Source organism: Chlorocebus sabaeus, chromosome 26 (assembly GCF_047675955.1).
Source record: "Chlorocebus sabaeus isolate Y175 chromosome 26, mChlSab1.0.hap1, whole genome shotgun sequence".
NCBI lineage: Eukaryota > Metazoa > Chordata > Mammalia > Primates > Cercopithecidae > Chlorocebus > Chlorocebus sabaeus.
In genome coordinates, this window is record NC_132929.1 from 50,177,329 (window position 1) to 50,197,555 (window position 20,227).

General features: G+C 46.9%; 1 protein-coding gene and 1 long non-coding RNA gene across 2 annotated transcripts in view; one reads left to right on the forward strand and one right to left on the reverse strand.

Annotated features, from left to right (window-relative positions):
* CYP11A1 (cytochrome P450 family 11 subfamily A member 1) overlaps positions 1-869 on the reverse strand; it is a 30,070-nt gene extending 29,201 nt beyond the window's left edge. Inside the window, exon 1 of the mRNA XM_008015896.3 lies at positions 531-869. Within this exon, the coding sequence (XP_008014087.2) occupies positions 531-799 (269 nt within the window). The 5' untranslated portion in view covers positions 800-869. The remainder of the gene's footprint in view (positions 1-530) is intronic.
* Positions 1-9,378, forward strand: part of LOC140710488 (uncharacterized) — a 28,191-nt gene extending 18,813 nt beyond the window's left edge. The window contains exons 2-3 of the long non-coding RNA XR_012091542.1: positions 952-1,635; positions 3,822-9,378. This is a non-coding gene — a long non-coding RNA (uncharacterized lncRNA). The remainder of the gene's footprint in view (positions 1-951; positions 1,636-3,821) is intronic.
* Positions 9,379-20,227: the final 10,849 nt, after the last annotated feature.

Here is a 20,227-nt window from a genome sequence, read left to right on the forward strand (position 1 = left end):
CTGGGCTCACTGCAACCTCTGCCTCCTGGGTTCAAGCCATTCTCCTGCTTCAGCCTCCCGAGTAGCTGGGATTACAGGCACCTGCCACACACCCAGCTAATTTTTGTATTTTTAGTAGAGACAGGGTTTCACCATGTTGGCCAGGATGGTCTCAAACTCTTGATCTCAAGTGATCCGCCCACCTTGGCCTCCCAAAGTGCTGGGATTATGGGTGTGAGCCACCATGCCCGGCCAGACCTGGGGTTTAGACCCATTAAAGAGCTTCCTTACAGATGGTTGACAGTCTTGCCACCAATTATTTCAAAAATAGATGCCTGTTTTAGAGTACTTAAGACATTCACAGATTCAAATGTTGAATTTTTAAATATCGCCGATATATTTCTGTATTTATTACCAAAAAAAAAAAAGAAAAAGTTCCACAGGAGTTTGGAACCAGAGAACAGCCTGTTTGGGGAGTGGGGAGCACAGCAGGGCTGCCCGGGCCCCTCCTCCTCCCTGTTCCTTCAGCTCCCACCCTCTGCCAGACTTACCTGTAAATCGGGCCATACTTCTGGAAATTCTGAACATGGTGAAGGTGGACTTTGTGTGTGCCTGTCTCCCTCCAGAAATGGTACAGGTTTAGCCAGCCATTGTCACCAGGAGAGGGGATCTCATTGAAGGGGCGAGGACTGCGAGTAGAGATGCCAGCTCCCTCACTGGTAGGCACCCTGAGATGCCCCAGCCTCTCCCTGGGGGCACTCAGAAAGGTCTGGCAGCCTTTGACCAAGACTGAGCGTGGGGGAAGACCCTTGGCCAGCATGCTGTCCCCACAGCTATGACTGTACCTGCTCCACTCCAGTGGGGACTGCCAGGATGACTGTAGCTCTGGGCCACCAGGGCCAAGATTATAACTACCATCTCAAGGCCATGCCAGAAGCTGATAAAACATTCACGTCCTTCCTCTTCCTGCAGGCTCTAACCCACAGACAGCTCCTCCCCTACTCGATATGAAGGTTCAGTCTGGAATTTCTGCAGCGTGAGATTCTCCAAATAACAGTGTCAGGCCTCTGAGCCCAAGCCAAGCCATCGCATCCCCTGTGACTTGCACGTATACACCCAGATGGCCTGAAGTAACTGAAGAATCACAAAAGAAGTGCAAATGCCCTGCCTCGCCTTAACTGATGCCATTCCACCACAAAAGAAGTAAAAATGGCCGGTCCTTGCCTTAAGCAATGATATTATCTTGTGAAATTCCTTTTCCTGGCTCATCCTGGCTCAAAAATTTCCCCCACTGAGCACCTTGTGACCCCCACTCCTGCCCGCCAGAGAACAACCCCCTTTGACTGTAATTTTCCTTTACCTACCCAAATCCTATAAAACGGCCCCACCCTTATCTGCCTTTGCTGACTGTCTTTTCGGACTCAGCCGGCCTGCACCCAGGTGAAATAAACAGCCATGTTGCTCACACAAAGCCTGTTTGGTGGTCTCTTCACATGGACGCACATGACATTTTGGTGCCATGACTTGGATCAGGGGACCTCCCTTGGCAGATCAATCCCCTGTCCTCCTGCTCTTTGCTCCGTGAGAAAGATCCACCTATGACCTCTGGTCCTCAGACCAGCCAGCCCAAGGAACATCTCATCAATTTTAAATCAGGTAAGCGGCCTCTTTTTACTCTCTTCTCCAACCTCTCTCACTATCCCTCGGCCTCTTTCTCCTTTCAATCTTGGCGCCACCTTTCAATCTCTCCCTTCTCTTAATTTCAATTCCTTTCATTTTCTGGTGGAGACAAAGGAGACACATTTTATCCGTGGACCCAGAACGCTGGCGCCGGTCACGGACTGGGGAAGGCAGCCTTCCCTTGGTGTTTAATCGTTGCAGGGACGCCTCTCTGATTACTCACCCACGTTTCAATGGTGTCTGACCACGCTGCAGGGTCGCCTGCCTTGGTCCTTCACCCTAAGCGGCAAGTCCTGCTTTTCTGGGGGAGGGGCAAGCACCCCAACCCCTACCCTCCTTGTCTCTATCCCTTCTCTGCTTTTCTGAGGGAGGGGCAAGCACCCCGACCCCTTCTCTGTTTCTACCCCTTCTCTGCTTTTCTGGGGGAGGGGCAACTACCCTGACCTCTTATTTTTGCACCCCCTCTTATTTTTGTGCCCTGACCTCTTATTTTTGCCCCCCAATCCCTTAGTTCCACACCCCGACCCCTTTCCCACTTTTCTGGAGGGCAAGAACCCCCGAACTCCTTCTCTCCGTATCTCTACTCTCTCTTTTCTCTGGGCTTGCCTCCCTCACTGTGGGCAACCTGCCACCCTCCATTCCTCCTTCTTCTCTCTTAACCTGTGTTCTCAAGAACTTAACACCTCTTCAACTCACACCTGACCTAAAACCTAAACGCCTTATTTTCTGCAACACCGCTTGACCCCAATACAAACTTGACAATGGCTCTAAATAGCCAGAAAATGGCACTTTAGATTTTTCCATCCTACAAGACCTAAATAATTGTTGTAAAATGGGCAAATGGTCTGAGGTGCCTGACATCCAGGCATTCTGTTACACATCGGTCCCTCCCTAGTCTCTGTTCCCAATGCAACTCGTCCCAAATCTTCCTTCTTTCCCTCCCGCCTGTCCCCTCAGTCCCAACCCCAAGCATCGTTGAGTCTTTCTAAAAATCATCCTTTTCTACAGACCCATCTGACCTCTCTTCCCTCCTCACCAGGCCAAGCTAGGTCCCAGTTTTCCTCAGCCTCCGCTCCCCTACCCTATAATCCTTTTATCACCTCCCCCGCTCACACCCGGTCTGGCTTACAGTTTCGTTCTGTGAGTAGCCCTCCCCCACCTGTCCAGAAATTTCCCTTAAAAAAGTGGCTAGAGCTAAAGGCATAGTCAAGGTTAATGTTCCTTTTTCTTTATCCGACCTCTCCCAAATCAGTTAGCGTTTAGGCTCTTTTTCACCAAATATGAAAAACTTAGCCCAGTTCATGGCCTGTTTAGCAGCAACCCTGAGACGCTTTTCAGCCCTAGACCCTGAAAGGTCAGAAGACCATCTTATTCTTTTTTTTTTTTTTTTTTTTTTTGAGACGGAGTCTCGCTCTGTCACCCAGGCTGGAGTGCAGTGGCCGGATCTCAGGTCACTGCATGCTCCGCCTCCTGGGTTCACGCCATTCTCCTGCCTCAGCCTCCCAAGTAGCTGGGACTACAGGCGCCCGCCACCTCGCCCGGCTAGTTTTTTGTATTTTTTAGTAGAGACGGGGTTTCACCGTGTTAGCCAGGATGGTCTCGATCTCCTGACCTCGTGATCCATCCATCTCGGCCTCCCAAAGTGCTGGGATTACAGGTTTGAGCCACCGCACCCGGCCGACCATCTTATTCTTAATATGCATTTTATTTTATTACCCATTCTGCTCCTGACATTAAATAAAACTCCAAAAATTAAATTCCGGCCCTCAAACCCCACAACAGGACTTAACCTCGCCTTCAAGGTGTACAATAATAGAGTAAAGGCAGCCAAGTAGCAACTTATTTCTGAGTTGCAATTCCTTGCCTCCACTGTGAGACAAAACCCAGCCACATTTCCAGCACGCAACTCCAAACACCTGAACTGCAGCTGCCAGAGGTTCCCCCAGAACCTCCTCCCCCAGGAGCTTGCTACAAGTGCTGGAAATCTGGCCACTGGGCCAAGGAATGCCCGAAGCCCGGGATTCCTCCTAAGCCGTGTCCCATCTGTGTGGGACCCCACTGGAAATTGGACTGTCCAACTTGCCTGGCAGCCACTCCCAGAGCCCCTAGAGCTCTGGCCCAAGGCTCTCTGACTGACTCGTTTCCAATCCTTCTTGGATTAGCGGCTGAAGACTGACGCTGCCCCATCACCTGGGAAGCCTCCTGGACCATCACAGATGCTTTGGGTAACTCTTACGGTGGAGGGTAAGTCTGTCCTCTTCTTAATCAATACGGAGCCTACTCACTCCACATTACCTTCTTTTCAAGAGCCTGTTTCCCTTGCCTCCATAACTGTTGTGGGTATTGATGGCCAGGCTTCCAAACCTCTTAAAACTCCCCAATTCTGGTGCCAATTTGGACAACATTCTTTTATGCATTCGTTTTTAGTTATCCTCACCTGCCCAGTTCCCTTATTAGGCCAAGACTTTTTTTTTTTTTTTTTTTTGAGATGGAGTCTCGCTCTGTCACCCAGGCTGGAGTGACCAGATCTCAGCTCACCGCAAGCTCCACCTCCCGGTTTTACGCCATTCTCCTGCCTCAGCCTCCCAAGTAGCTGGGACTACAGGTGCCCGCCACCACGCCCGGCTAATTTTTTGTATTTTTTAGTAGAGACGGGGTTTCACCAAGTTAGCCAGGATGGTCTCAATCTCCTGACCTCGTGATCCGCCCATCTTGGCCTCCCAAAGTGCTGAGATTACAGGCTTGAGCCACGGCGCCCAGCCCTTAGGCCAAGACATTTTAACTAAATTATCTGCTTCCCTGACTATTCCTAGGCTACAGCCACACCTCATTGCTGCCTTTTCCCCCAGTTCAAAGCCTCCTTTGTGTCTTCCCCTCGTGTCCCCCCACCTTAACCCACAAGTATAGGATACCTCTCCTTGGCGACTGATCAGTCACCCCTTACCATCTCATTAAACCCAATAACCCTTACCCCACTCAACGCCAATATCCCATCCCGCAGCATGCTTTAAAAGGATTAAAGCCTGTTATCACTCACCTGCTACATCACCTTTTAAAGCCTGTAAACTCCCCTTACAATTCCCCCATTTTACTGTCCTAAAACCAGACAAGGCTTATAGGTTAGTTCAAGATCTGTACCTTATCAACCAAATTGTCTTGCCTATCCACCCCGTAGCACCAAACCCATATACTCTCCTATCCTCAATACCTCCCTCCACAACCCAGTATTCTGTTCTGGATCTCAGACATACTTTTGTCACTATTCCTTTACTCCCTTCATCCCAGCCTCTCTTCGCTTTCACTTAGACTGACCCTGACACCCATCAGGCTCAGCAAATTACCTAGGCTCTACTACTGCAAGGCCTCATGGACAGCCCCCATTACTTCAGTCAAGCCCAAATTTCTTCCTCATCTGTTACCTATCCCGGCATAATTCTCATAAATACACACTTACTCTCCCTGCTGATCGTGTCTGGCTAATCTCCCAAACCCCAATCCCTTCTACAAAACAACAACTCCTTTCCTTCCTAGGCATGGTTAGTACGGACAGAATTCTTACACAAGAGCCACGACTGCGTCCTGCAGCCTTTCTGACCAAACAACTTGACCTTACTGTTTTAGCCTAGCCCTCATGTCTGCGCACAACGGCTGCCACTGCTTTAATACTGTTAGAGGCCCTAAAAATCACCAACTATGCTCAACTCTCCACAGTTCTCATAACTTCCAGAATCTATTTTCTTCCCCCAACCATCACTCAGGACAATGCTTATGCTGATAAGTTAGCTAAAAAAGCAGCTAGGTTCCAAATTCTATCCCTCATGGCAGTTTGCCTCCTTCACATAGGCCACTCCCACCTACTCCCCCACTGAAACTTCTACCTATCAGTCTCTTCCCACATAAGGCCAATGGTTCTTACACCAAGGAAAATATCTCCTTCCAGCCTCACAAGCCCATTCTATTTTGTCGTCATTTCATAACCTCTTCCATGTAGGTTACAAGCTGCTAATCCACCTCTTGGAACCTCTCATTTCCTTTCCATCATGGAAATCTATCCTCAAGGAGATCACTTCTCAGTGTTCCATCTGCTATTCTACTGCCCCTCAGGGATTGTTCAGGCCCCCTCCCTTTCCTACACGTCAAGCTCGAGGATTTGCCCCTGCCCAGGACTGGCAAATGACTGTATTCACATGCCCCGAGTCAGAAAACTAAAATACCTCTTAGTCTGGGTAAACACTTTCAGTGGATGGGTAGAGGCCTTTCCCACAGGGTCTGAGAAGGCCACCGTGGTCATTTCAGACATAATTCCTCGGTTTGGCCTTCCTAACTCTATACAGCCTGATAACGGACCAGCCTTTACTAGTCAAATCACCCAAGCAGTTTCTCAGGCTCTTGGTATTCAGTGAAACCTTCATATCCCTTACCATCCTCAATCTTCAGGAAAGGTAGAACGGACTAATGGTCTTTTAAAAACACACCAAGCTCAGTCACCGGCTTAAAAAGGACTAGACAATACTTTTAGCACTTTCCCTTCTCAGAATTCAGGCCTGTCCTCGGAATGCTACAGGTTCCAGCCCATTTGAGCTCCTGTGTGGACACTCCTTTTTATTAGGTCCCAGTCTCATTCCAGACACCAGACCAACTTGGACTGCACCCCAAAAAACTTTCATCCCTACGGTCTTCTGTCTAGTCATACCCCTATTCACCATTCTCAACTACCCATAAATGCCCTGCTCATGTTTACACTGCCGGTTTACACTGTTTCTCCAAGCCATCACAGCTGATATCTCCTAGTGCTATCCCAAACCGCCACACTTAACTCCCTCTTAAAGTAAGTAAATAATCTTTGCTGGCAAGGCTATGCTGAGCCTCCTTAAGCACTCTCTAATTAGATGTCCTAGGTCTTCCCAATTCTTAGTCCTTCAGTGCCTGTTTTTCCTCCTTCTCTTACCTTGTGTCTTCCATTTAGTTTTTCAATTCATACAAAACCGCATCCAGGTCATCACCAATCATTCAATACTACAAATGTTTCTTCTAATGACCCCACAATATCACCCCTTACCGCAAAATCTTCCTTCAGCTTAATCTCTCCCACTCTAGGTTCCCATGCCGCCCCCTAATCCCGCTTGAAGCAGCCCTGAGAAATATCGCCCATTCTCTCTCCATATCACCCCCCAAAAAATTTTCACCACCCCAACACTTCACACTATTTTGTTTTATTTTTCTTATTAACATAAGGCAGGAATGTCAGGCCTCTGAGCCCAAGCCAAGCTGTCGCATCCCCTGTGACTTGCACGTATAAGCCCAGATGGCCTGAAGTAACTGAAGAATCACAAAAGAAGTGCAAATGCCCTGCCTCACCTTAACTGATGTCATTCCACCACAAAAGAACTGAAAATGGCCGGTCCTCGCCTTAAGCAATGATATTATCTTATGAAATTCCTTTTCCTGGCTCATCCTGGCTCAAAAATTTCCCCCACTGAGCACCTTGTGACCCCCACTCCTGCCCGCCAGAGAACAACCCCACTTTAACTGTAATTTTCCTTTACCTACCCAAATCCTATAAAATGGCCCACCCTTATCTCCCTTCGCTGACTCTCTTTTCAGACTCAGCCCGCCTGCACCCAGGTGAAATAAACAGCTACGTTGCTCACACAAAGCCTGTTTGGTGGTCTCTTTACACAGACGTGCATGACAGACAGGGAGACCCCTCTGTCTCTGTCCTCAGTGCCAGTCCTAGCAGACTCCTGAAATATCTGCCTGTGCCTTTGCCTGAGCTGGGCCTCCTGCTGGCCCCTGCAGTGGAGTCCATGCCCTGGCAGCCATTGGTCAAGAATGCAGACAACCTATGTTTGGGGGAAATGAGGGGCCCAAGAGAAGGTCAGAGCCATCTTGCCAGCTTGGGGCAACATATGTCTTAGTTATGGCCCCACTGTATAGACATACATCATTGAACAACAGGGATACGTTCTGAGAAATGCAACCTTAGGCTCTTTTATTATTATTATTATTTGTTTTTTGAGAGAGAGAGAGTTTCACTCTTGTTGCCCAGGCTGGAGTGCAGTGGCGTGATCTCAGCTCACTGCAACCTCTGCCTCCTGGGTTCAAGTGATTTTCCTGTCTCAGCTTCCCGAGTGGCTAGGATTACAGGCACACACCACTGTAAGGGTAAACTGAGGCTGGAGCCAAACTGGGAACGAAGACACAAGGCAAATGGCAGTGAGAATACCCTTTATTAGGACTCGCGGGCGAGGTTCCTCAGTCCAAAGGTGCGGGCTGAGGAAGTCACGCTGAGGGAGGAGGGTAGGGGTTTTTTATAGCCCAAGAGGTAGGGAAGCTGGTTGTGCAAACAGGGCCTGGGGCGTCTTGAAACTACTAAGACAGGAGTTGAGTAAGGGTCATGAGGAAGGGGTCTTTGGAAACTCAACCGAAACTGCTGTGTACGAACTTGTGGAATGCAGGTCATGGGGGAGTGTGGTTACCCAGCCAGAACTCTGACGCATGTAAGTCTGCGGGTGTGTACAAGGGTGAAGGGAGTCTTTAACAAAAGGCCTGCTACACCGGGTAATGCCGCCATGTTGGGTCTAGATTCCTGCCTAACAGCCACCATGCCCAGCTAATTTTTGTATTTTTCATAGAGATGGGGTTTCATCATATTGATCAGGCTGGTCTCGAACTCCTGACCTAGGTGATCCACCCGCCTCGGCCTCCCAAAATGCTGGGATTACAGGTGTAAGCCACCACATCTGGCCTCCTTAGGCTATTTCACTGAGGCATGAACAACCCAGAGTTCACTGACACAAACCTGGATGGTATAGCTTACTACACACCTAGGCTACATGGCATAGTACAAACCTGTACAGCATGTACTGTACTGAATACTGTGGGCAATTGTAACACAAATACAAGTATTTGTTTAAATATAGTTAAACACAGAAATGGTACAGTAAAAATAAAGTAGTATGATCTATGGTACCACATGACCAAAATGTCATTATGCAGCATGTGATTGTATATATATATGTGATTATAAACTGTTTTTTATAGTTCCCTGATTTTAAAATACTGTATATTTTCTGAAAATATTATGTAAATGGCAAGTGTTGCATTATTATTTTTTAAATTACAGTTGTATTTGTTCATTATAGAATGCTGAGGAAAAGGACAAACCAGAAAATTAAAATCCTGTGAGTTATTAATGTTAGAATGAAAGAAACCAGACACAAAAGAGTACACACTATTGGATTCCATTTTGATGAAGTTCAAGAATTGACAAAATTAATTTATGGTGTTAGAAGTGTTTCTCTTGTCAGGTAATGACTGGAAGGGGGTACAACAACAGAACTTTCTGGAGTGCTGGAGATGTTCTTTCTTAAGCTGAGTGTTTGTATATGTAAAAATTCACTGAACTATACATTTGTGATTTGTTTCATTTTATTAAATATAAGTTACCTCAATAAAAGTGTAAACAAAAGCTCTGTATCTTTTGCCTAGGTAATCCTTTCTCCAGTATTAAAAACAATGACCCTTAGAGAAAGGACACAGACTCATTGAGTAGGAAAAAGCCCCAAATAAGCTTTGGTGCAGATTTCCTCCTCCTCAGATTCTGTGGGAAGAAGGAGGTCCCTGACTCCCGAGAGAGCAAATTGTCACTGCAGGCAGAGCATGGGCCACCCTGACACAGTGAAGAGAACAAGGAGACGGGTACTAGAAGCCAGCTGCCCTGAGAAGCTCTGCACTTACTGACATCTGGCAAGGAAGGGGCAGCAGTTGATTCAGTGGATCCCAGTAAGGGTGGCAGCATCACCACACCTAACAGTCATCCTGGTGACCCAGATGATGGCCATTGGACTCTCTCTGTTTATGAGGCCTATGAATGTGGTCCTGGCTTTTATCAAAACAGCTGGGCATCCGGGGGTAAGTTGTCCAGGCACAAATTCCCAGAGTTTTTGGAAATTCTCCGGCTAATGACTCTATGCCTCAACTCAAGGCAAAAAGCCAGAAACTCTCTTTCCCAGCATACCTTGCAACTGGGATGCAGGCAGATGACTTGAGCTCTACCAATCAGATGCACCCTCATGAAATCTTTGTTGAGAAGGTAGCAACATGATGAAACAGGCACCATGTGAAACCCAGTCTGACATATGGGGTGGAAGGGACCTCCACCCTGGGACAGCTGCAGTGCCTGAGCCCTGTGGGATTCAGTGGGTGGCCTCCAGGGCAGCTCTGAGATGTGAGTTCAGTGATATTCCTGAAACCTTGGCATCCAAGCCTGATTTTTGACCCTCCTAGAGATTTAGTGAGGGACATGGTCCCCTTAATACATTTTTTTTGTACTACATGTTAGCTAGAGTGAATTCTGCTGTTAACAACTAAGAACTGTGAGTGATACCCTGGTAAACAGCTAACTATATTGCTAAAAGTTTGTCATACTCTTTTCTTCCTTTCTTTTTTTTTGTGTGTGTGTGTGTGTGTGTGATGGAGTTTCACTCTTGTTGCCCAGGCTGGAATGCAATAGTGCAATCTTGGCTCACCGCAACCTTTGCCTCCTGGGTTCAAGTGATTCTCCTGCCTCAGCCTCCCAAGTAACTAGGATCACAGGTTTGTGCCACTACGCCCGGCTAATTTTTTCTATTTTTAGTAGAGACAAGGTTTTTCCATGTTGGTCAGGCTGGTCTTGAGCTCCTGACCTCAGGAGCTCTGCATGAGCCACTGCACCCGGCTTGTCATACTCTTATATTTCAAACTTACTCCAAACATTTTGTTCCAGCTCAGATAATCCTACTTTTAATTTATTTACAGGCTTTAACTCCTTAAGGGGACAGTCTGGGAACCAAAGTGAGAAAGTCTCATGGCAAACTGACTTGATGGAAAGGAGGGCAAAAGATTTGTTATGGGGACTGTCAGGCCTCTGAGCTCAAGCTAAGCCATCATATCCCCTGTGACCTGCACATATACACATCCAGATGGCCCGAAGCAAGTGAAGAATCACAAAAGAAGTGAAAATGGTCAGTTCCTGCCTTAACTGATGACCTTCCACCACAAAAGAAGTAAAAATGGGCAATCCCTGCCTTAACTGATGACATTATCTTGTGAAATTCCTTCTCCTGGCTCATCCTAGCTCAAAAACTTCCCCACTGAGCACCTTGTGACCCCCACCCCTGCCCGCCAGAGAACAACCCCCTTTGACTGTAATTTTCCATTACCTACCCAAATCCTATAAAACAGCCCCACCCCTATATCCCTTCACTGACTCTCTTTTCGGACTCACCCTGCCTGCACCCAAGTGATTAAAAAGCTTTATTGTTCACACAAAACCTGTTTGGTGTTCTCTTCACATGGACACACGTGAAATTTGTTGTCATGACTCGGATCAGGGGACCTCCCTCAGGAGACCAATCCCCTGTCCTGCTGCTCTTTGCTCCATGAGAAAGATCCACCTAAGACCTCAGGTCCTCAGACCAACCAGCCCAAGGAACATCTCACCAATTTTAAATTTGGTAAGCGGCCTCTTTTTACTCTCTTCTCCAACCTCTCTCACTATCCCTCAACCTCTTTCTCCTTTCAATCTTGGCTCCATCTTTCAATCTCTCCCTTCTCTTAATTTCAGTTCCTTTCCTTTTCTGGTAGATACAGAGGAGACGCGTTTTATTCATGAACCCAAAACTCCAGCACCAGTCATGGACTCGGGAAGACAGTCTTCCTTTGGTGTTTAATCACTGCGGGGACGCCTGCCTGATTATTCACCCACATTTCAGAGGTGTCTGATCACCAGGGGGATGCCTGCCTTGATCCTTCACCCTTAGTGGCAAGTGTCATTATTTTGGGGGGCAAGCACCTCCCACCCCTTCTCTCCATATCTCTACCCTCTCTTTTCTCTCCATTTTCCTGGGGGGCAAGCACTGCCCATCCATTCTATACTTTCCTGGGGGACAAGCACCCCCCCAACCCCTTCTCTCCGTGCCTCTACCCTCTCTTTTCGCTCCACTTTCCAGGAGGGCAAGGACCCCCCACACCTTCTCTCCATGTCTCTACCCTCTCTTTTATCTGGACTTGCCTCCTTCACTATGGGTAACCTTCCACCTTCCATTCCTCCCTCTTCTCCCTTAGCCTGTGTTCTCAAAAACTTAAAACCTCTTCAACTCACACCTGACCTAAAACCTAAATGCCTGATTTTCTTCTGCAATGCCGCTTAACCCCAATACAAACACAACAATGGTTCCAAATAGCCAGAAGATGGCACTTTCGATTTCTCCATCCTACAAGATCTAGAAAATTCTTGTCATAAAATGGGCAAATGGTCTGAGGTGACTGATGTCCAGGCATTCTTTTACGCATCGGTCCCTCCCTAGTCTCTGTTCCCAATGCAACTCCTCCCAAATCTTCCTTCTTTCCTTCCCGCCTGTCCCCTCAGTCCCAACCCCAAGTGTTACTGAGTCTTTCCAATCTTCCTTTTTTATGAACCTATCTGACCTTATCCTCCTCCCCAGGCTGCTCCTCACCAGGCTGAGCCAGGTCCCAATTCTTCCTCAGGTTCTGCTCCCCCAGCCTATAATCCCTTTATCACCTCCCCTCCTCACACCTGATACGGCTTACAGTTTCATTCCGTGACTAGCCCTCCCCCACCTGCCCAACAGTTTCCTCTTAAAGGGGTGGCTAGAGCTAAAGGTATAGTCAAGGTTAATGTTCCTTTTTCTTTATCCGACCTCTCCCAAATCAGTTAGCATTTAGGCTCTTTTTCATCAAATATGAAAAACCCAGCCCAGTTCGTAGTCCATTTGGCCACTTTACACTTTACAGCCCTAGACCCAGAAAGACCAGAAGGCCGTCTTATTCTCAATTTGCATTTTATCACCCAGTCAGCTCCTGACATAAAAAAAGAAAAGAGGCCGGCGCGGTGGCTCAAACCTGTAATCCCAGCACTTTGGGAGGCCCAGATGGGCGGATCATGAGGTCAGGAGATCGAGACCATCCTGGCTAACACGGTGAAACCCCGTCTCTACTAAAAATACAAAAAACTAGCCTGGCGAGGTGGCGGGCGCCTGTAGTCCCAGCTACTCGGGAGGCTGAGGCAGGAGAATGGCGTGAACCCGGGAGGCGGAGCTTGCAGTGAGCTGAGATCCGGCCACTGCACTCCAGCCTGGGCGACAGAGCGAGACTCTTTCTCAAAAAAAAAAAAAAAAAGAAAAAAACTCCAAAAATTAGATTCTGGCCCTCAAACCCCACAACAGGACTTAATTAACCTCACCTTTAAGGTGTACAATAATAGAGAAAAGTTACAATTACTTGCCTCCACTGTGAGACAAAACCCCAGCTGCACCTCCAGCACACAAGAACTTTAAAATGCCTAAGCCGCACATGCCTAAGCTTCAGTGGTCAAGCATTCCTACAGGAACTTCTCCATCAGGAACTTGCTTCAAGTGTTGGAAATCTGGTCACTGGGCCAACGAATGCCCCGCAGCCTGGGAATCCTCCTAAGCCATGTCCCATCTGTGCAGGACCCCACTGGAAATCAGACTGTCCAACTCGCCCAGCAGCCACTCCCAGAGCCCCTGGAACTCTGGCCCAAGGCTCTCTGACTGACTTCTTCCCAGATCTTCTCAGCTTAGCGGCTGAAGACTGATGCTGCCCCATCGCCTCAGAAGCCTCCTGGACAATCACAGACACTTTAGGTAACTTACAGTGGAGGGTAAGTCTGTCCCCTTCTTAATTAATATGGAGGCCACCAACTCCACATTGCCATCTTTTCAAATGCCTGTTTTCTTTGCCTGCATAACTGTTGAGGGTATTGACAGCCAGGCTTCTAAACCTCTTAAAACTCCCCAACTCTGGGTGCCAACTTGGACAATATTCTTTTATACACTCCTTTTAAGTTATCCCCACTTGTCCCGTTCCCTTATTAGGTCGAGATATTTTAATTAACTTATCTGCTTCCCTGACTATTCCTGCGCTACAGTCACACCTCATTGCCACCCTTTTTCCCAATTCAAAGCTTCCTTCACATCCTTTCCTTGTATCTCCCCACCTTAATCCACAGGTATGGAACACCTCTACTTCCCCCTTGGCGACTGATCATGCACCCCTTACCATCCCATTAAAACCTAATTACCCTTACCCGGCTCAACACCCACCAATATCCCATCCCACAGCACACTTTAAAAGGATTAAAGCCTGTTATCACTTGCCTGTTACAGCATGGCCTTTTAAAGTCTATAATTTCTCCTTACAAAGCCCCGATTTTACCTGTCCAAAAACCGGACAAACCTTACAGGTTAGTTCAGGATCTGTGCCTTATCATCCAAATTGTTTTGCCTATTCACCTCATGGTGCCAAACCCATACACTCTTCTGTCCTCAATACCTCCCTCCACAACCCACTATTCTGTTCTAAATAAACCTAGCTGATCCCACAGATCCTAAATCCTTTCCCCACTCCCTTTCCATTCCTTCAAAAAGAGCTCCCACACTAGTTCTCCCTAACTCATCACTCCCTTTTCATTACATACAGCCAAAGTGCAGGGCTGTGTGGCTGGAGTTCCTACACAAGAGGCGGACTGCACCCTGTAGCCTTTCTGTCCAAACAACTTGACCTTACTGTTTTAGCCTAGCCCTCATGTCTGCGTGCGGTGGCTGCTGCTGCTTTAATACTTTTAGAGGCCCTCAAAATCACAAACTGTGCTCAACTCACTCTCTATAGTTCTCATAACTTCCAAAATCTATTTTCTTCCTCACACCTGATGCATATACTTTCTGCCCCCCTCCACTACCTCTCAGCAAGCCAAACTCATTGCCTTAACTCGAGCCCTCCCTCTTGCAAAAGGACTACGCATCAATATTTATACTGACTCTAAATATGCCTTCCATATCCTGCACCACCATACTGTTATATGGGCTGAAAGAGGTTTCCTCACTATGCAAGGGTCCTCCATCATTAATGCCCCTTTAATAAAAACTCTTCTCAAGGCCACTTTGCTTCCAAAGGAAGCTGGAGTCATTCACTGCAAGGGCCATCAAAAAGCATCAGATCCCATTGCTCAGGGCAATGCTTATGCTGATAAGGTAACTAAAGAAGCAACTAGCTTCCAACTTCTGTCCCTCATGGCCAGTTTTTCTCCTTCTCATCAGTCCCTCCCACCTACTCCCCCACTGAAACTCCCACTTATCAATCTCTTCCCACACAAGGCAAATGGTTTTTAAACCAAGGAAAATATCTCCTTCCAACTTCACAGGCCCATCCTATTCTGTTGTCATTTCATAACCTCTTCCATGTAGGTTACAAGCCGCTAGCCTGCCTCTTAGAACCTCTCGTTTTCTTTCCATCATGGAAATCTGTCCTCAAGGAAATCACTTCTCAGTGTTCTATCTGCTATTCTACTACTCCTCAGGGATTGTTCAGGGCCCCTCCCTTCCCTACACAGCAAGCTTGGGGATTTGCCCCTGCCCAGGACTGGCAAATTAATTTTACTCACATGCCCCAAGTCAGGAAACTAAAATCCCTCTTGGTCTGGGTAGACACTTTCACTGGCTGGGTAGATGCCTTTCCCACAGGGTCTGAGAAGGCCTTCACAGTCATTTCTTCCCTTCTGTCAGACATAATTCCTTGGTTTGGCCTTCCCACCTCTATACAGCCTGATAACAGACCAGCCTTTACTAGTCAAATCACCCAAGCAGTTTCTCAGGCTCTTGGTATTCAGTGAAACCTTCATACCCCTTACCATCCTCAGTCTTCAGAAAAGGTAGAACGGACTAATGGTCTTTTAAAAACACACCTCACCAAGCTCAGCTACCAACTTAAAAAGGACTGGACAATACTTTTACCACTTGCCCTTCTCAGAATTCGAGCCTGTCCTCAGAATGCTACAAGGTACAGCCCATTTGAGCTCCTGTATGGACGCTCCTTTTTATTAGGCCCCAGTCTCATTCCAGACACCAGCCCAACTTGGACTGTGCCCCAAAAACTTGTCATCCCTACTATCTTCTGTCTAGTCATACTCCTATTTGCCATTCTCAAATACTCATAAATGCCCTGCTCTTGTTTACACTGCCAGTTTACATTGTTTCTCCAAGCCATCACAGCTGATGTCTCCTGGTGCTATCCCCAAACCGCCACTCTTAACTCCCTCTTAAAATAAATAAATAATCTTTGCTGGCAGGGCTGTGCTGAACCTCCTTAGGCACTCTCTAATTGGATGTCCTGGGTCCTCCCAATTCTTGGTCCTTTAATACCTGTTTTTCTCCTTCTTTTATTCGGACCTGTATCTTCGTTTAGTTTTTCAATTCATACAAAACCACGTCCAGGCCATCACCAATCATTCTATACAACAAGTGTTTCTTCTAACAACCCCACAATGCTACCCGTTACCACAAAACCTTCCTTCAGCTTAATCTCTCCCACTCTAGGTTCCCACACCGCCCCTAATCCTGCTTGAAGCAGCCCTGAGAAACATTGCCTTTTATCTCTCTATACCACCTCCAAAAAATTTTCACTGTCCCAACACTTCAACACTATTTCATTTTATTTTTCTTATTAATACACGAAGACAGGAATATCAGGTCTCTGAGCCCAAGCTAAGCCATCTATCCCCTGTGACCTGCACTATATGTCCAGATGGCCTGAAGCAAGTGAAGAATCACAAAAGAAGTGAAAATGGCCAGTCCCTGCCTTAACTGATGACATTACCTTGTGAAATTCCTTCTCCTTGCTCATCCTGGCTCAAAAGCTCCCCCACTGAGCACCTTGTGACCCCCACCCCGCCAGCCAGAGAACAACCTCCTTTGACTCTAATTTTCCACTACCTACCCAAATCTTATAAAATGGCCCCACCCATATCTCCCTTTGCTGACTCTCTTTTCAGACTCAGCCCGCCTGCACCCAGGTGATCAAAAAGCTTTATTGTTCACACAAAGCCTGTTTGGTGGTCTCTTCACATGGACATGCCGGATGTGCGTGAAAGGGACTGCTACTGTATTTCCTGTAGTTTTACCACCCTTAGGTAAGTGTTAAAAAACATTTTGATGTGGTTTCTTCTAGTCCTTTTTCTAATCCCTTTTCTAATTAATTCTTATTTATTTATTTTTTTGCTTTGTTTTCTGAGAAGTTAAAATTTTATTTACTCTGGCTGGACATGGTGGCTCATGCCTGTAATCCCAGCACTTTGGAAGGCCTAGGTGGGTGGATCACCTAAGGTCAGGACTTTGAGAACAGCCTGGCCAACATGGTAAAATCCCATCTCTACTAAAAGTACAAAAAAATTAGCCAGGTGTGGTGGCAGGCCCTTGTAATTCCAGCTACTCAGGAGGCTGAGGCAGGAGGTTCAGCTGAACCCAGGAGGCAGAGGTTGCAGTGAGCCAAGATCGCGCCATTGCACTCCAGCCTGGGCAACAAAAATGAAACTCCATCTCAAAAAAATAAAATAAAATAAAATATTTACTCATTTTTTACTTCATCATGTAGTTTTATCAAAATAATCCATGTAGGTGGTTGAAAAATTCAAGTAGTTCTTCTATGAGTCTGGACTCAACCAGAAAAGAAGACAGGTAGGAGATATGTATCAAGACATTGATTGGTTTATAAAATCATGAGAATGGCTAGGCAAGTCCCAAATCTGTAGGGGAGCCCATCAGGAAGAGCAGGCTGGGACTCTCAGGGATGGGATGAAGCCACTTTCCTCAGGCAGAATTTCTTCTCCTTCAGGGAAGCTGCAGCCCTGCTCTGAAGGCCTTTCAACTGATTGAACCAGGTCCACCCAGATCATTTAGGATAATCGCCATTTCTTAAAGTTAACTGATTTGTGGTTTTAATTACATCTTTAAAATACCTTCACAGCAACACCTAGATTCGCGTTTGATTGAATAACTGTGTCTAGTTGGCACATAAAACTATCAGTCAAGGCTACTACTATATGTAAAACTGTACATAAAACTGACTATCAACAGGATTACTAAACTTGTAAGGAAAGAGGGCAACCCCCTGCTCCAACCCCAGCCCTCCCTACTCCTGACACCATTTCCCAGAGGGGAATGGAAATCTCTTCTCCACAATCAACCAATCAGATTCCCATCCATTTGTTTTTTCTTAGAAGCATCTCCCAACCATTGCTTTCTCTGATCCACGCTGCTTATCTCTAAGCCTGTGCATAGCTTTTATCCTCCCTTCACCATCATCTTGGAGATTTCCTTTTTCTTGCCTCTCTTCCTACCCCATGTCTCTACTGTTTAGCTTGAATGTACCTCTCAGTACTTGCTTAGAAAGAGTGCATGAAAGGCTGAGTTTTGAGGCCTTTGCTTGTCTGACAGTATCTTTATTCTGCCCTCACACTTGGTCAAGAGTTTAGCTGGATATAAAATTTTAAGTTGGTAATAATTTTCAATCTTTTAAAGTAATTTTTGAAAGCATAGCTCCATTGTCTTCCACTTTTTGGAACTGCCATTGGGAAGTCCAAGGCTATTCTGGTTCCTGTATCCTGGCATTTATTCTTTTTATTCCCATCTGGTAGCTCCCAGGACCTTCTGGCTGCCCTGAAATCTCACGATGCACCTTGCCACATCACATCAGTCCTTGGGCAAGAGACTTGGTGAGTCCTTTCAGTCTGGAAATACAAGTTCTCAAATCCCTATAACTGTTCTCATATAATTTATTTCATAATTTCTTCCCTTACTTTCTCTCTTACCTACTTCAGGAATTCCTATGGTTCATATGTGAACCTCTTGATTTTATCTTTGTTGTTTTATTTTCTCTCCCATGTTCCATTTCTTTGTCCCACCAAATAATTCTCAACTTCAGCTTCCAACCTTTTTTTTTTTTTTTTTTTTTTTGATGGAGTCTCACTCTGTTGCCCAGGCTGGAGTGCACAATCTCAGCTCACTGAAACCTCCGCCTCCTGGGTTCAAGCAGTTCTCTTGTCTCAGTCTCCCAAGTAGCTGGGATTATAGGTGCACACCACCACGCCTGGCTAGTTTTTGTATTTTTAGTAGAGACAGGGTCTCTCTATGTTGGCCACAGTAGCTGGGATTACAGGCACGCACCACCATGCCCGGCTAGTTTTTGTATTTTTAGTAGAGATGGGGTTTCTCTATGTTGGCCAGGATGGTCTCGAACTCCTGACCTCAGGCAATCTGCAGGCCTCGGCCTCCCAAAGTGCTAGGATTACAGGCGTGAGCCACTGCGCCCGGCTGCTTCCAGCCTTTCCACTGCAATTTTTATTTCCACAATCTGTTGTTTAATTTCCTACAGCCCTTTCTTATGTCTGGATGTAGGCACAATATGGATGTAACAGCTTCTCTTAACTCTCTGAAGATATTAAATATCGTTTTTGGTTTGTTCGTTTAGTTTTCTTTCACTTTCTGCATAGTCTTTTCCCTCCGAATTCCTTTTTCTGTTTGTTTTGATCCCTGCCTTTCATATTAGAAGATTCCTGGGCCGGGCTTGGTGGCTCACGCCTGTAATCCCAGCATTTTGGGAGGCCGAGGCAGGCAGATCACCTGAGGGCAGGAGTTCGAGACCAGCCTGATCAAGATGGAGAAACCCCGTCTCTACTAAAAATACAAAATTAGCCGGGCATGGTGGCATGCATCTGTGATTCCAGCTACTCGGGAGGCTGAGGCAGGAGAATCACTTGAACCAAGGAGGCGGAGGTTGCGGTGAGCTGAGATCGCACCACTGCACTCCAGCCTGGGCAACAAGAGCGATACTCCATCTCAAAAAAAAAAAAAAAAAAAAAAAGAATTCCTTAAATGTCTAATGATTTTTGGCAGTCAACTCAAAGTCCTCCCCGGATTCCAAATTTAAGAGTCAGGACCCAAGTGACTGGCTGGAGTTTGGAACAAGTGGGCAGGGCTCACCTGGCTGTGGCTTCAGAGCAGGGTGATAGGGAGGACTCGGACACCAATCTCAGTGCCTGTACAACTTATCAGTTGGGCTGATCATTTCCTCTATGGAAGAATCTTCTAGATCTTCACTTGCCTTACTGTGGCTGGAATTCAAACCTGAGTTGTACCTCGCCCAGGCCTGGGCTCTCAGGTCCTAGCCATGCTTCTGAGAAGCAGACCTGGGTACAGGTGCAGGGCAGTGAGCAATGTGACCCAACACCCTGGGGGATAAAGACCTCATCACCTCCTCTTTCTCCTCTGGCCTTGCCCTCCACCATCAGCCAGGAACTTCCTCTGTGGAAGTCTGCAGTGATTTTTGGGTTGGCCTCACACAGGGCAGACTGTGGGGAAGAGCCACTCTAGTTACTAGAGTGAGGCAAGGGCAGAGGCAGGCCTCAGAGGCAGCCCCAAGGGCCCGAGTCAAGAGTGGCTCTTCCCCAGCCTTGGAAAAACATGAAGAAAGGAATTTCACCTTGGAATCCTAATCCTCGTCATCTCTCCCCAGTTGACCCAGATCTGGGGCTGTAATTCAGTACAGCTGACTCAGAGGGGCTCTGGATCCCTTGAGCTGAGGTCTGCGGTCAGGCTCCACTCTGGACACACTCTAAGACCTTGGCAAATCTGGTTGCCATGGAACTCAGGATGTCAACTCTTCCCTGTCCACATACTTGATCTGTGTTGCCTTCCCCTCAGAGCTGCTTCCA